This window comes from Nycticebus coucang, chromosome Y, assembly GCF_027406575.1.
Source record: "Nycticebus coucang isolate mNycCou1 chromosome Y, mNycCou1.pri, whole genome shotgun sequence".
Classification (NCBI taxonomy): Eukaryota; Metazoa; Chordata; class Mammalia; order Primates; family Lorisidae; genus Nycticebus; species Nycticebus coucang.
Genome location: NC_069805.1, coordinates 21,493,326 through 21,510,264, shown reverse-complemented (window position 1 = coordinate 21,510,264; position 16,939 = coordinate 21,493,326). Strand labels below are relative to the sequence as shown.

At 40.0% G+C, this 16,939-nt stretch overlaps 1 protein-coding gene across 1 annotated transcript; it reads right to left on the bottom strand.

Moving 5' to 3' along the window:
• Positions 1-14,868: 14,868 nt before the first annotated feature.
• On the bottom strand, positions 14,869-16,166 carry LOC128579008 (nucleophosmin-like). Its single transcript, XM_053581325.1, has one exon. It carries the CDS (start codon positions 16,065-16,067, stop codon positions 15,183-15,185), a length of 885 nt encoding a protein of 294 aa, XP_053437300.1. The 5' UTR covers positions 16,068-16,166; the 3' UTR covers positions 14,869-15,182.
• Between the last annotated feature and the right edge of the window lie 773 nt (positions 16,167-16,939).

The window sequence follows — 16,939 nt, the reverse complement described above, 5'->3', positions numbered from 1 at the left end:
GGTATCAGGGTGATGTTTGCTTCATAGAATGTGTTGGGGAAGATTCCTTCTTCCTCAATTTTTTGGAATAATTTCTGCAGTAGAGGAATAAGCTCTTCCTTGAAGGTTTGATAGAATTCTGGAGTGAAGCCATCTGGACCAGGGCATTTTTTAATTGGAAGCTTTTTTATTGTTTCTTTGATCTCAGTGCTTGAAATTGGTCTGTTCAGGAGGTCTATTTCTTCCTGGCCAAGTCTAGGGAGAGGGTGTGATTCCAAATATTGATCCATTTCCTTCACATTGTCAAATTTCTGGGCATACAGTTTCTGGTAGTATTCAGAGATGATCTCTTGTATCTCTGTGGGATCAGTTGTTATTTCCCCTTTATCATTTCTGATTGAGGTTACTAGAGATTTTACTTTTCTATTTCTAGTTAGTCTGGCCAATGGTTCATCTATTTTATTTATTTTTTCAAAAAACCAACTCCTTGTTTCATTAATTTTCTGAATGATTCTTTTGTTTTCAATTTCATTGATCTCTGATTTGATTTTGGAGATTTCTTTTCTTCTACTGAGTTTAGGCTTAGATTGTTCTTCTTTTTCCAATTCCATAAGGTCTCTTGTGAGATTGTTGATGTGCTCTCTGTCTGTTTTTCGAATGTAGGCATCTAAAGCGATAAATTTTCCTCTCAAAACTGCTTTTGCAGTATCCCACAGGTTTTGGTAGCTTGTGTCTTCATTGTTGTTATGCTTAAGGAAGTTAGTGATTTCCTGTTTGATTTCTTCCTGCACCCATCTGTTATTCAACAGAAGATTGTTTAATTTCCATGCCTTTGGATGGGGTCGAGCATTTTTGTTAGAGTTGAGTTCCACCTTTAGTGCCTTATGGTCTGAAAAGATACAAGGTAAAATTTCAATTCTTTTGATTCTGTTGATATTTGTTTTGTGTCCCAGGATATGATCAATTTTGGAGAATGTTCCATGGGGTGATGAGAAGAATGTATATTCTTTATCTTTGGGGTGGAGTGTTCTATATGCGTCTATCAAGCATAATTGTTCTAGGGTCTCATTTAAATCTCTTATATCTTTGTTTAATTTCTGTTTAGAGGATCTGTCCAGCTCTGTAAGAGGTGTGTTAAAGTCCCCTGTTATGATGGTATTATCAGATATCATATTGCTCAGACTGAGTAAGGTCTGTTTCAAGAATCTGGGAGCATTTAAATTTGGTGCATAGATATTTAGAATTGAAATGTCTTCTTGTTGTAGTTTTCCCTTGACCAGTATAAAGTGACCATCTTTGTCTTTTTTGACTTTAGTTGCTTTAAATCCACATGTATCTGAAAATAAGATTGCAACTCCTCTTTTCTTCTGAATTCCATTTGCCTGAAAAATTGTCTTCCAACCCTTGACTCGGAGCTTTAATTTGTCTTTTGAAGCCAGGTGTGTTTCTTGCAGACAGCAAATGGATGGCTTGTGTTTTTTAATCCAGTCAGCCAATCTATGTCTCTTCAGTGGGGAATTCAAGCCATTAACATTTATGGAGATAATGGATAAGTGTGGTAGTATTCTATTCATCTTATTTGGTGAGAGTCCATTGCTTAGTTTTATCGTTTGCATCAGTGTGGAGGTTAGGTTCTGTCCTTTGATTTCTGAGTTCTTACTTTGCTGCTGATTCATTGTGGTGGTCAGTGTGCAGAACAGGTTGAAGTATTCCCTGTAGAGCTGGTCTTGTTGTGGGGAATTTCCTCAATGTTTGTATATCCGTAAATGATTTGATTTCTCCATCAATTTTGAAGCTTAGCTTAGCAGGGTACAGAATTCTGGGCTGAAAATTGTTCTGTTTAAGTAGATTAAAGGTAGATGACCATTGTCTTCTTGCTTGGAAAGTTTCATTAGAGAAGTCTGAGGTAACTCTGATGGATTTGCCCCTGTAGGTCAACTGGCGCTTACTCCTGGCATCTTGCAGAATCTTTTCTTTTGTCTTGACTTTGGACAGGTTCATCACAATGTGTCTTGGAGAAGCTCGGTTAGAGTTGAGGCGACCTGGGGTCCGATAGCCCTCTGAAAGCAGTGTGTCAGAATCTTTGGTGATGTTTGGGAAATTTTCTTTTATAATATTCTCTAGTATGGCTTCCATTCCTCTGGGGCATTCTTCTTCCCCTTCTGGAATTCCTATAACTCGTATGTTGGAATGTTTCATAAAGTCCCCTAATTCTGACAGTGAACGTTCTGCTTTCTCTCTCTTCTTTTCTGCCTCTTTTACTATCTGAGTTATCTCAAAAACTTTGTCTTCTACCTCTGAAATTCTTTCTTCTGCATGGTCTAACCTGTTGCTGATACTTTCCATTGCATCTTTAAGTTCCCTGATTGACTGTTTCAGTTCCTTCAGCTCTGCTATATCCTTTTTATATTCTTCATATCGTTCATCTCTGATTTGATTCTGTTTTTGGATTTCCTTTTGGTTATTTTCCACTTTATTAGCAGTTTCCTTCATTGTTTCCATCATTTCTTTCATTGTTTTCAACATGTGTATTCTAAATTCCCTTTCTGTCATTCCTAACATTTCTGTATAGGTGGAATCCTCTGCAGTAGCTACCTCATGGTCCCTTGGCGGTGTTGTTCTGGACTGGTTCTTCATGTTGCCTGGAGTTTTCTGCTGATTCTTCCTCATGAGTGATTTCTTTTATCTGTTTCCTTGCCCTAATTTTCCTTTCACTTCCTCTTGCTCTTTAAGTTCTTGTGCCTGTGGACTAAGGGTTACAGGACCAGAAAGGTGAGAAGGTTGAAGAGCAAAAAAGGGATGAAAGAAAGGAGGACCGAGTGATAAGAAAAAAAAGAAAGATAGAGAAAGGAGAGGGGGTAGGGATAAGGAATATTGACAAAAAGAAGAGAGGCACAGAAAGAGGGAGACAGGGCAATATAGGTGTACAGTAGGGTACTTTGACACAACCTTGAAAAACCCCACCTTCTGGGGGTTGGGTGGTTCCCTTGAGGTCAGCAGCTCTTTGCTAACCTGGTCAGACACAGTACCCCACCTCCACCAAGTAGAGAGGAAAGACAAAAATGCTATAAATCAAACTAAAACAAGCAAACAGAAAACTTTATGGCGATAAAATTGGGTGAAAAACCAAGTGATAGCCGTAGAAACACTAGCAAAAATGAAGTTGTAGTTATTAAAAAAGGCAGCAATGGGAAATTATAATTAAAGTAGAAAAATTGAGAAAGAAAAAGGGATCTGTATGGAAAAGATTGAAATTAAGAAACAAAAGAACATCAACAACGTCAAAATAAACAAACAAAAAACCCAACCAAACAAAAAAAAAAAAAGAAAAAAAATACACAACCAAAAACAAAGCAGTTTGTATATGTTGTTGAATATTGTCTGGGCAACACGTGGTCTTTTGGGGTATGAGATGTTAGTCACAGTTCTGATACGACTGGAGGCTGCTGATTTCTCAAACCCCAGCAGGTAGACACCCTAAATCTCTCTTCAGCCCACTTAAAAGGCACTTTGAACTTGTAAACTTGCTGAGCAGAAGCTTTCCCAGCTTTCTCGCTGGAATCACTGCTGAAGTGGCTATCCACTTACTCAGTGTGCCAAAACCGGTCTCACCTTGCCCCTGAGGGTTAGGGCTGCAAGGCGGCTCAGACCCCACCCTTAGGCTACTTGGTTGCTGGGTTACCAGCTCCCACCCGTTTCTAGCTCTGCTACCCTGAGGGCGGAGCTTGCCGGGGCAGATCACTGACAATGGATCCGTGTGACCCACCGCCAAACACTATTAGCTCCGTCTGGCTCAGCGGCTCAGACTGGGGCCCTAGACAACGGCCAAAGTTCTCCGCACTCCCACTCAGGCCTTCCCCAAGGCAGTTCAACTCAGTGCCAAGTCCAAGGACATCAAAAGAGTTCACAGGTAAGGCCTTTCTGGTTTGCAGTCTCGCTGCTACTGAACTTACAGTTGTGGGCGGGTTTAGACGGGTTGAACACACGCGACCACTTGCCGGTTTTCCACTGTTTTAGTCCTCCTCTTGGGGTCCAGAAGTCTCTCGCTGACTCCCTGTATCCTCATAGGAGTGATGATAGGCAGTTCCCACCAGCCAGAGATGCCTGGAGTCCTATCTCCCCAGACTCACGGTGCCCAGATGCAAGGAAGCTGTTACTCGGCTGCCATCTTGCTCCGCCCATCAAAACCGAGTATTTTTAAAAGTTTAAACTTATGGGAATGGTGCAGGAGGGAGGGTTAAACCAACAGCCACTAAAGTCGAACATCGCCCCGGGGCTCGCGGACCCGGCACCGACGCGGTCTCTCGCAGACTCTCCCGGGCCGATTCTCCGGGGTCGCGGCTGCGGCGCGGCCTTCCCGGCAACGCCCCCTCCGCGGCCGAGGTCACCTGCCGAGGCCGCACGGCTCCCCGGGCTCGACAGACACTGGCGCGGCGGCCAGCCCTCGCTCTGACCCCGCCACGGCAGCTGCACGCCCCGGGCCGGCCCTCACCCGCACCTGAGCCCGGGCCCGCCGCGGCGGCGCTCGGAACCGCGCACGGCTCAGGAGGCGAGCGAATCACTCAGTTCAGGGACCCTTTCTCGTCGCCCCTTAAGTTTAAATTGTTAATCTAGTGAGAGTCTATCTTAGTTCATGGTGAAAGGTGTGGGTCCAGTTTCAGTCTTCTACAGGTCTCCAGCCAGTTTACCCAGCACCATTTGTTAAATACGGAATCTTTTCCCCACTGAATGTTTTTAATTGGCTTATTAAAGATCAAATAACGGTAAGTAGCTGGGTTCATCTCTTGGTTCTCTATTCTGTTCCATACATCTATCTCTCTGTTTTTTTTTGCCAGTACCATGCTGTTTTGATCACTATAGATTTATAGTATAGTCTGAGGTCTGGTAGTGTGATTCTTCCTGCTTTGTTTTTATTTCTGAGTAATATCTTGGCTATTCGAGTTTTTTTTCTGATTCCGTATAAAATGAAGTATTATTTTTTTGAGATCTTTAAAATATGATAGTGGAGGTTTGATAGGGATTGCATTAAAATTGTATATTGCTTTGGGTAGTACGTACATTTTAACAGTGTTAATTCTTCCCAGCCATGAGCATGGTATGTTTTTCCATTTGTTAACATCTTCAGCTATTTATTTTCTTAGAGTTTTATAGTTCTCTTTATAGAGATCTTTCATGTCCTTTGTTACATAAACTCCCAACTATTTCTTCTTCTTTGGCACTACTGTGAAAGGAATAGAGTCCTTGTTTTTTCACTTTTTATTGTTGTTATATATAAATGCTACAGATTTATGAGTGTTGATTTTGTAACCTGAGACACTGCTGTATTGCTTGATCACTTCTAAGAGTTTTGTAGTAGAATCCCTGGTGTTTTCCAGATATACAATCATATCATCTGTGAAGAGTGAAAGTTTGATCTCCTCTGACCCTATATGGATACCATAGATCGCCTTTTTATGCCTTATTGCAATGGCTAAGCCTTCCATTACAATGTTGAAAAGCAGTGGAGACAATGGGTAACCTTGCCTGGTTCCTGATCTGAATGGAAATGATTTCATTTTAACTCCATTCAATACGATATTGGCTGTGGGTGTGCTGTAGATGGCCTCTATCAGTTTAAGAAATGTCCCTTTAAGAAATGTCCCTTCTGGGCGGCGCCTGTGGCTCAGCGGGTAGGGCGCCGGTCCCATATGCTGGAGGTGGCGGGTTCAAACCCAGCCCCGGCCTTAAAAAAAAAAAAAATAAATAAATAAAAAAAAAACAAAAAAAAACAAAAAAACAAAAAAACAAAAAAAAAAAAAAAAGAAATGTCCCTTCTATACCCATTTTCTTAAGTGTTCTGATCATGAATGGATGCTGGATATTACCAAAAGCTTTTTCTGCATCAATTGAGAGAATCATATGTTCTTTGTTTTTTAATTTGTTTATGTGATGAATTATATTTATAGATTTACGTATATTGAACCAGCCTTGAGACCCTGGGATAAAACCCACTTTGTCATGATGTATAATTTGTTTGATGTGTTGCTGGATTCTGTTTGCTGGGATCTTATTCATCAATTTTGCATCAATATTCATTAGTGATATTGGTCTATAATTTTCTTTTATTGTTGGGTCTTTTCCTGGTTTGGGGATCAAGGTGATGTTTGCTTCATAGAATGTGTTGGGTAGTATTCCTTCTTTTTCTATATTTTGAAAAAGTTTGAGTAATATAGGCACCCTGTTTCCCCGAAAATAAGACATCCTCCAAAAATAAGACCTATTTACAGAAACAATAAGACGTCCCCTGAAAATAAGACCCAGGGCATCTTTGGGAGCACACCTTAACTTAAGACACTGTCTTATTTTCAGGAAAACAGGGTACTAGTTCCTCTTTACAGGTTTGGTAGAATTCTGATCTGAAACCATCTGGTCCTGGGCTTTTCTTTTTGGGGAGATTTTGTATACTTGATGCTATTTCAGAACTCGATATAGGCCTGTTCAACATTTCCACCTCATTCTGGCTAAGCCTAGGAAGGTGGCGTGCTTCGAAGTATTGGTCTATTTCCTTCAGATTTTCATATTTCTGAGAATAGAGTTTCTTATGATATTCATTAAGGATTTTTTGAATTTGTCAGGAGTCTGTTGTTATTTCGTCTTTACCATTTCTGATTGATGAAATTAGAGATTTTTTTTTTCCTGGTTAGGTTAGCCAAAGGTTTATCTATTTTATTGGCCTTTTCAAAAAAACAACTTTTTGATTTATCAATCTGTTGTATAATCCTTTTGTTTTCAATTTCACTTAATTCTGCTCTAATTTTGGTTATTTCTTTTCTTCTGCTGGGTGTGGGATTAGAATGTTCTTTCTTTCCAGTTGCTTGAGATGTCCCATTAAGTTGTTAACTTTCTCTCTTTCCGTTTTCTTGAGGAAGGCTTACAGTGCTATAAATTTCCCTCTTAGGACTGCCTTTACGGTATCCCAGAGGTTCTGATAATTCGTGTCTTCATTGTCATTTTGTTCCAAAAATTTGTTAATTTCCTTCTTATTCTTGTCTATGACCCAGCTATTATTCACCATGAGCTTATTTAGTTTCCATGTTTTTGTATGAGTATGCAGATTCCTGTTGCTATTGAGTTCAACTTTTATTCCATGATGGTCTGAGAAGATGTGAGGAATAATTTCTATTCTTTTAAATTTGCTGAGGTTAGAATTGTGACCTAAGATGTGATAAATTTGGAGGATGTTCCATGGGCTGCTGAAAAGAATATGTATTCAGTTTTGTTAGGATGAAATGTTCTGTAGAAGTCTGTTAAATCCAATTGTTGTATCATTAATTTTAAGTCTCAAATTTCTTTGCTGAGTTTCTTATTGGAGGATCTATCCAACACAGCCAAAGGAGTGTTAAAATCTCCTACTGTTACGGTGCTGGAGCGAATCAAGTTGCTCATGTCTGTTAGAGTTTCTTTTATAAATTGAGGCACATTCTGTTTGGGTGCATAAATGTTAATAATTGAAATCTGATCATGTTGATTGTTACCCCATATCCATAACAAATATGAAGTGTCCATTCTTATCTTTCCTTTTGTTGGTTTAAAGCCTATTGTATCTGTGAATAAAATTGTAACACCTGCTTTTTTCTGATTTCCATTTGCCTGAAATATAGATGACCATCCCTTCACCCTGAGACTATATATATCTTTTAAGGTAAGATGAGATTCTTGTATGCAGAAGGTATCTGGTCTGAGTTTTTGTATCCAATCAGCCAATGTATGCCTCTTGGGCAATTTAAGCCATTCACATTAATTATAAATATTGATAAGCCTGATATAATTTTGGGTATTGAGTTTTTCAAAAGTCCAGTGACATTTTTAATCCTTTTGCCATTGTGGAAGTTGGAATTTGATCAAAAGTTTCTGAGTGAGTTTACTTTTGTGGTGGAGCATTGTGCTGGTCATTATGGAGTACAGGTCTAAGAATACACTGGAGAGCTGGTTTAGTTACAGCAAATTTCTTCAACATTTGAATGTTATTAAAGTATTTAATTTATCCATCATAAATGAAACTCAATTTCACTGGATATAGGATCCTGGGTTGAAAGTTATTTTGTTTTAGGTGATTAAGAGTCGATGACCACCCTCTTCTAGCTTGAAAGTTTTCAGCAGAGAGATCTGCAGTCATTCTAGTTTTCTTCCCCTTGTAGGTTTTGGTTTTCTTATGTCTTGTTGCTTGCAGAATTTTCTCCTTCATTTTAACTCTGGCAAAATTATTATAATGTGCCTAAAAGATGTCTTATTTGGATTTAGTCTTGCTGGGGTTCTGAAACTGCTATCTGAATTTCAGATTTTCTTGGCATGTCTGGGAAATTGTCCTTTGTTATCTCATGAAGAAGAGCATCTGTGCCTTTCGACGCCACCTTGTCACCTTCAGGAATTCCTATAAGTCAAAAATTAGATTTCTTTGAATTATCCCAGAGCTCTCTGAAAGATGATCCATTTTTGTTCTCCCCTTCTCTTCCTCTTTGAGTGTTTGGGAGCGTTCAAAGGCTTTGTCTTCAATGTCAGAAATCCTTTCTTCTGCCTACTCCAGTCTGTTACTGCAGGATTTTACTGTATTTCTCAGATCTTTAAGGGCTGCAAATTCTTGTCTCAATGTGTCAAAATCTTTTTTGATTTTGTCTTTGAATTCATTGAATTCTTGAGACAACTTTTGAAATGCACCTTGAATTTCTAATTCCAGCTTTACCTCCATTCTAGTAATCTTGTTTGCAATCCAAATTCTGAATTCGATTTCTGACATCTCAGCCATTTATGAATGGGATCTTCATTTGTTTCTGCCATATTGTTCCTTGGGGGAGTTGATCTACTCTGGTTATTCATGTTAATGGAGTTTTCCCACTTATTCTGCCCCATGATTATTTTACCCCCTTTGGCTAGATGAGCAGAGAAGGTGAAGTTGGGTTGGGGGCTCCTGGAGTAGTGATTAACCAGCCCTTTGCCCAAAAGCTGGGACTGATGTCTGTACCTTTTACCTAGAGCAAAGGACCCATACAGTACTACAGCCTGAGACACTGGAGACCTGATTGGTGTGGTGGGCTATGTGGCTCTGTCTTGTTTTTAGCTGGTCTCTGTCCTACCCCAGTGAATCAGTTACTCTGGGTTGAAGTCTCAGCTGTGGAGAAATACCAGCAATTATGTCACCCCGCCCCCATGGGCAACAACTGGAAAAGGAAAACTCATACCTTCCCAGGAAAACTCATACCTTCACAACCACACACCCAGGGTACAACTTTGGATAGTCCTAGGGTGATTGGCCCAGTTCAAGAGGTCCAAATCAATTGTCCCAGTCTGCACCAGTCTCAGGTGGGAGAGTTCAAAAGGTCTCCAGCAACTAGATACCAGGGGTCTGCTGGCAGCTCAAGTATGACTCACTCTGGTGCTCTGTGAGGTCAGAAGAACTTCCTCCCCCCACCCCACCCCAGGCAAATGAATTCATCTGAGAAGGTTGATGCCTCCTTCCCCACCTTGCACCTCTGTCACACCCAGTCACTGGTAACCCCGAGGGCTGTGATCCAGTTCCCTCCAATGAGCAGATGCTCCAGGGGTTTGTGCCTGCCTGAGCTATAGGAGGATTTATGTCTCCTCAGCCAGGCTGCCACTCTCTGCCACTATCTGGTAGGGGGAGGTGAGGCCTGACAACCTTGGGTGTTTAATAGAGGCTGGGGCAGTTCACTCAGTTCCAGCTCCACCCCAATTGATGTTGCTGACAGAACACAACAATTTCACAGAATTTCTTTCTTTCCCTGCTATATTCCCCTGCAGACCAGATGCTGTTTGAGTTCATAGAAACTGCGACTTAGCCCCAGCCTGTGCCACTGTCCAGAGCTGGCATGTCTGTCTCGGGTGGAGTCTGTTTTGGGGCAGGAGTGGTTAGAGCTCACACTCAGGTCTCTGTTCCAGCCTCTGTCTGCCTGCCTTTGTCTCAGCTATGATCCCCTGAGGGTCGGGTGCTTCTTAGACTCACTAAAGCAGTCCTGGCTGAGCATCGCCCTGGGAGTATGTTGACTCTGTGCATGCGTATTCTAGTCTCTGGCCCCACTTTGCCCCAACCAGGCAGGTATCACCCCAGGCATACTCTTTACTCACAGGGCTTGCATTTCCATCCCAGATTTGTTTCACCAGTGGCTGCCACCAGAGAATATGCCTGGCTTCCTCTGGTTGCCCAGAGAAGCAAGGAGTGTCTCTCCAAAATATTCCCAGGGGTGTGAGCCCATATTGTTCCCACCACTGTAGCCTCCCTCTCCAGTATGGTTCCCTCAGTTCACCATCTTCTCCTTACTCCCGTGCTCCAGAATTAGCACAGACCAGCAACAGCCCACACCCTGTCTTTCTGGAGAAAATGCCTAGAAATCTGGATTCCATGGGGGGACAGGCCTCCAGACCTCAGGGTGAGAGTGGAGGGGAGTGCTGGGAGTTCAGAATTGCAGGTAGAGAATATATACAGTTTTATACAGTTTTATGCCTGGTGGGAGAGTGCCATGGCACATTCATAAGTCCTCTCTAGGGAAGGAGTTCTGGTTTTTAGAGGGTCTCTCCCATGGTATATAACAGGAGGGGATCTGATCTCTACTCACTTGTTTGTATAGAGTATACTGTGAGCCATTCTCATGGGGGGGACTCCCGTCCACTTGGCAATGGATTTTGAACCCATTGTTTGTTTCCTTGGGGTCGCAGCTAGCCTCAGCAGGGTTGATGTGAGTTCTTCAACCTTCTCTCTTGGCTCAGCTCCAAACCATCAGCTTACTTGCTGAACTTCTGTTCTTTAACTCTCCTTCTGGATGGAAGCCTCTGTGGAAAGCTGGCTCCAGTCAGTGATCTTGCCTCCACACCTGGACATACAGTTCTTAAAAAAGTAATGTTGAGTTTTTTGAGGTGGACCCCCATCCAGAAGAACTGGACTCATAAAAATAGGCAGTTAGTACACACAAGAACAAGAGAACACCCTGTGAACACAGAGTTGAAGAACATCAACAGGCCAAGGAGAGAGGCCACAGGAAAAATACCCTAGCCAACAACTTGGTGTAGGATTCCTAGCCTACAGAATTATAAGAAACTAAATTTCAGTTGTTAAAGCTCTTTACTCTGTGTATTAAATTTGTAATACTCAAGTCACATTTGTCCTCTGAAATTACAAGATGTGCTCAATGTGACTTGTATTCATCTTTTACAATTTTAATATAGTTTTTTCTTAAAATGTGCAAACATTTTTGGTACCCTCTGTGTGTATACATACACACACACATACCCTTATGTACATATACCATGAGATGCTACTCAGTTATTTAAGAAGAATTAAATAATATATTTTGCAGCAACCTGGATGGAATTGGAGGCCATCATTCTCAGTGAAGTAACCCAGAAACAAAAATCCAAATACAGAATGTTATCACTTATGAGTTGGAATGAGGCAGTGGGTGTGCATGGTCATAGAGAGTGACATAATGGACAGTGGAGACTCAGAAGGAGGTCAGGAGGTGGTGTGGGATAAAAATTACATGTTGGGTACAATGTACACTATTCAGGTGATGAGTATATTAAAAGCCTAGACATCTAAACTGCAATTCATACATGTAAAAAACACTTGTACCCCCTAAGTCTACTTAAATAAAAAATGAAAAAATATATTTTAGTTTCTATGAGAAGCCAATTCCACATATAGTATAACATGAATTATATGTATAACAAAAATTCATTAAATAATTGAAATATTTACAATATTAGGTGACATTAAAATCATCACAAAGACAAACTGTCTTGGCATACAACAAATTAATGTAAGTTTTACTAGTTAGGCAAATAAGTAAATGGATACTATTTTTAACCAGAAAGAATACTCATTTTCCAGAAGAAATTATTTAAAATGTCAAGGTTTTATACTTTTAGAGACAGAGTTTCACTTTGTTGCCCTCGGTAGAGTGCCGTGGCATCACAGCTCACAGCAGCCTTCAGCTCTTGTGCTTACTGATTCTCTTGCCTCAGCCTCCCGAGTAGCTGGGGACGATAGGCACCTGCCACAATGCCCAGCTATTTCTTTTTTGTTGTAGTTTGGCCGGGGCTGGGTTCAAACCTGCCACCCTCAGTATATGGGACTGGCACCCTACTCGCTGAGCCACAGGTACTGCCTCCCTTCCCCCACACAAAATGTCAAGGTTTTAGCCTAAGAATGCCATTAACTTCCTGAAAAGAAATCCTATGGGTCATATTTTCTAGGCACTGTAAAATGACAGCAGAAACTTATTTGTTGAAGAGCAACCAGCAAGTAAGGTCTAACCACATCCAAATTTTAATTAATATCCTTTTGAAAACTGTTGGATTAAGTGGAAAACCCAAACTGGTATGTTACTTTTTAGGTATCAGTAAAATGCAGAGGAGGAAACAGCACCTGGTGTCAACCTGAACTCAAAATTTTTATAAAGTACACAAGCAGTGCTATATAAAACTAATTATGTATGCATACACAGAGACTTTTCACTAAAATTGAGGATTTCCACTTCAAAAATTTGTGCAAATCTTAAAACTTTTCAATATAAAAGAAAAATAATCATACCCTACAAATATCAATTTCTTGTGGCATACTGGAGGTGTACATCATGATGAACCAAATCAAGGAAATCAGGATTTCTCATAAGACCCTGTTTTCTGCCACAGAATGTCTTTGTGAAATGTCCCACCAGCATGTATTGTGCTTTAAAAAATACTACATATTTTAAAAGTTTTATAATGCACACAGCAAAAAAAAAAAAAAAAAAAAAAGTACAAGGTCATTAAATTCCTGACGGAATTGAAACACTATGGTAGCACAGGTGCCAACAGTGTTTAGATAGTTTAAACATGTGACTCCGCACATAATTAAAGATTGCAAAGCCTGTGTTACTTAATGTAACTGATAATTTTTTCACACAATAACTTATAATATGTTTTAAATGGATGAAGTTTGCCCCATAATTTGGAAAATATTTTATTAGAACTGAGTAGTACTAAAAGACTCATTGTGATGTAAACATTGGCCACAAACCTCTGACTACTCAAGGGAACTGGATCTTATGCCCATTAGAGGGTTGAAGAGAATAAAATGAGAAGGCTCACCTGGTAGGTGATCCCAAAATTTCATGTCTCAAATAATTGCAGAGATAACACAAAAACTTTAAGAAACATCAATATGTGGACAGAGGCCCAAAGAAACCAGCACCAGGATGGTCTAAATGGCCCTTTTCTCTGGGGAGGGTCTTGGGGAGAGGCTGGTGCTTTGAGGATGCTGGGATCACCTCTGATACCTGGACAGGATTATCACCAAGCATGCCCTTGGAAACAGCATCTTTTCTACACTCTGATATTGTCAGAGTGAGAAACAAACCCCTGATAATGAAGCTTTCCTGGGGAAAGGGAGTAGTATTATAGGAGAATCATCAGATTGGACTGAATCCCAATGGAAGATGACACAGTGTAATGATCATAACACTACTGAAAGAAAAATTAAGGGACCATCTAAAAAAAAAATCCTGAAAACTGTAATTTCTGAATTTGTGTTTGCACCTGGCCAAGCAGGAGGTGCTGGGGCTGATGGTTATGGCCTTGAGCAAACTCAAGGCAGATATACAGAGCCCCCTCATCATCCTGCTCAGGTAGAACAAATATGTGACAAAACTTGACCAACAATAGCTAGTTTTATAGGTTGTAGGCACACAGGAGCCAAGGACTATAGGCAGCCTCTAGAAGCTTGGAAAAACTCAACAATCACATTTAAAGTAACATCAACATCATCCTTACATTTGAAGTCATCCCTAAAATTTCATGACTCAAATAATTGCAGAGATAACACAAAAACTTTAAGAAGCATCAATATGTGGACAGAGGCCAAGTTACTAGAGGTCACATTGGTAGGCTGGAGTGTGAAGATGCAAAAGAGAAAAAGGAAAGTGCTGGGATTTCCATGCCAGCTTGGAAAAAAAAAAAGAATTTTTTAATGGTAACATAAGTGGAAAATTTTCTCATCTTAACAGCAAGGAAGAAACATTTTTTTATCTAAAAAAACCTCATAAGTGTTATTTTTCCATAGATGACATTTCCACTGCTGTCATTTTTATTTAATCCACTAATCTTTGAGTAACCCTGACTAGCTTTTCCAAATTTTTACATAATTAGTCAATTTCTACATATTTTTATAATTTACGGTTACATGCCTAATACCAACTCAAGCACAACTAAGCCTGTGTATGTGTCCCTTATCTATGTCCCCACAGAAACTGAGCCTTGCTTCTTAGAAGCATTAATAATATTCTGCCTCCGTTTATAAGAAATTCAGCTTATAAAAATGTTGCTTATACAGATGACCTGAAGTGAATTTATGTTAATGGAAAAAGAATCACTAGCTCTAAAAGATAGAAATCTTATGTTTATTACATGTTTTCCAAGTTTTTAAAATTCTAACTTATTGTTTACAATTTTTGCTGTAGAAATATTACGTACTTTTGTCAAGAGTTTGAAGAAATTTCATTTATTCTGACAGAAAGGAGACAGAATTTCATCAATATTAAGATGTTTAAAAAAAAACCTTATGGGATATGGAAATATTCTAGTCCTTAATTTGTTCCCTCTTGCTGCTATAACAAATTATCACAAATTTACATGCTTAAAAATTTTATATTTATAGCTGGGTGTTGTGGTGGGCACCAGCTACTTAGAAGGCTGAGGCAGGAGAGTCACTTAAGCCCAATAGCTTGTGGTTGCTGTGAGCTGTGATGCCACAGCACTCTACCCAGGGCAACATAGTGAGACAATGTCTCCAAAAAAAATAAAAAAATAAAATGTATCTTTATTGTATTGTATTTCTAGAGGTCAAAAGACCAAAATGCATTTTTTTTTTTAAATACTGAGTTTATTTCACATGTATATTTTTGTCTCCCCACCATTTCCATGTCTGACCACTACTACTACTATGCCCTATCATAACATTCCATACATACTTAAAACCAAGTGAAGGGTGGAGTTCCATCTTTAAAAACTAAACAGGCATTTTGGACAACACATTCTTGGCAATGGAACCTGGACAACATTTATCAAACACGGTAGGGAAAGTTCTCACTCTGCATTATAAAAAGGACAGCCAGATATCAACTGTTACAGAAATGAAGTAAGACGGAAAATTTTAACAAACTGTTGAAACTATTTTCTTAAAGAGACTTCCTCCACTGCCAGAGATCTTGAATAGCCTCCTGGTCAGTCATCCGGAAGCAATTCTTCACATAATTGATGAACTTGGCTTCCACTTTGGGAAGAGACCCACCTTTTTCTATACTTGCTTGCATTTTTGCCTTAATGTCTTCTACAGAACTAGGTCCTTTTGGTGTTTTAGTTTTTTCCTGTTTTTTGAAGGATTCTTGACCTTTTGATTTCGGTGTTGATGGTTTTGAATCCTTTCCATTCTGGTTTGATTTTTGTGCATTTTTGGCTGGAGTGTCTCGCACAGATTTCTTCACTGGAGCTTTTTCTTCAGTTTCCTCATCATCAAAATCATCATCATCATCATCATCTTCTTCATCATCATCATCTTCATCATCATCATCTTCATCTTCATCAGCAGCAAGTTTTACTTTTTTCTGTGGAACTTTGCTTCCACTTCCAGGAGCAGATCGCTTTCCAGACATACTTAAGAGTTTCACATCCTCCTCCTCTTCATCTTCTGACTCTGCATCTTCTTCCACAGCTACTAAGTGCTGCCCACTAATATGCACAGGCCCTGAACCACACTTCAACCGTAAGACCACCGGTGGTGTTATTTCAAAGCCCCCAAGAGAAACCGTTGGCTGTACAGACATTTTCAAAGTTGCCAGTGTTACTTTAATTGGACTGCCTTCATAATTCATTGCCTCTGCTTCAACAATGTGCAACTCATCCTTTGCACCAGCCCCTAAACTGACCGTTCTTAAAGATAACTGGTGCTCATTTTCATCATTATCCACCTTAAAGTGATAATCTTTGTCGGCCTTTAGTTCACAACCGAAAAGATAGTTCTGAGGCCTCAAGGGGCTCATGTCCATGTCCATCGAATCTTCCATGAGGTGGTGGCACGCACTTAGGTGGGGGAGAAGGCGGACGGAGATAAACGAGTACTGCTCCAAGGAACAGCCGCGCAGGACGGAATCACTCCAGGGCAAAATGCATTTTACTAGGTTAAATTAAGGTGTCTGTTCCTTTCTGGAGGCTCTAGATGAGAATAAATTTTTTTGCCTTTTTTTTTTAATTGTTGAGTTTTTTTTTTTTTTTTTTTTTGCAGTTTTCTTTTTACAGTTTTTGGCTAGGGCTGGGTTTGAACCCACCACCTCTGGTATATGGGGCCGACACCCTACTCCTTTGAGTCACAGGCACCACCCAATTGTGTTTTTCTAAGCTTCTAGAGCCTGCCTGTAGTCCTTGGCTCCTGTGTGACTAACACCTACAAAACTAGCTATTGTTGTTCAAGGTTTTATCACATTGCACTACTCTTACCTCCTGATTAAGGATGTAAGGACCCTGGTGATTACATTGGGCCCATCTAGATAACCCGAGGCAATCTTCCTAAAGTCAGCTAATTAGCTATGCTAATTCCATTTGCAATCTTAATTCTGTATCATATAGTTTAGTATATTCACAGGAGCTAAGAGTCAGGATGTGGGCCATTATTCTGCCAACCACAGGTCCCTTCAACAGTGCTTTTTCAAAATTGTTTTTCTCTTTCTCAGTTTAATTTCTATCCTAGTTAGTCCTTATGTAAGCTTTCTAGACTCAGGAGGAAATCATAACATCTGTCACTCAATTATATGGAGAAATCCACACAGTTTTGAGTTTTATAACATCTGAGAAGTAGAATCAAAATGATCACATTCCCTTTCTTCCTTGAAGCTACATACACCAAATTTTGACATTTTTAAAAGTCATTTTGCATGGCCAT

Excerpts from the sequence above, each read along its gene's own strand:
- LOC128579008 (XM_053581325.1), bottom strand. The coding sequence starts at position 16,067 with ATGGAAGATTCGATGGACATGGACATGAGCCCCTTGAGGCCTCAGAAC.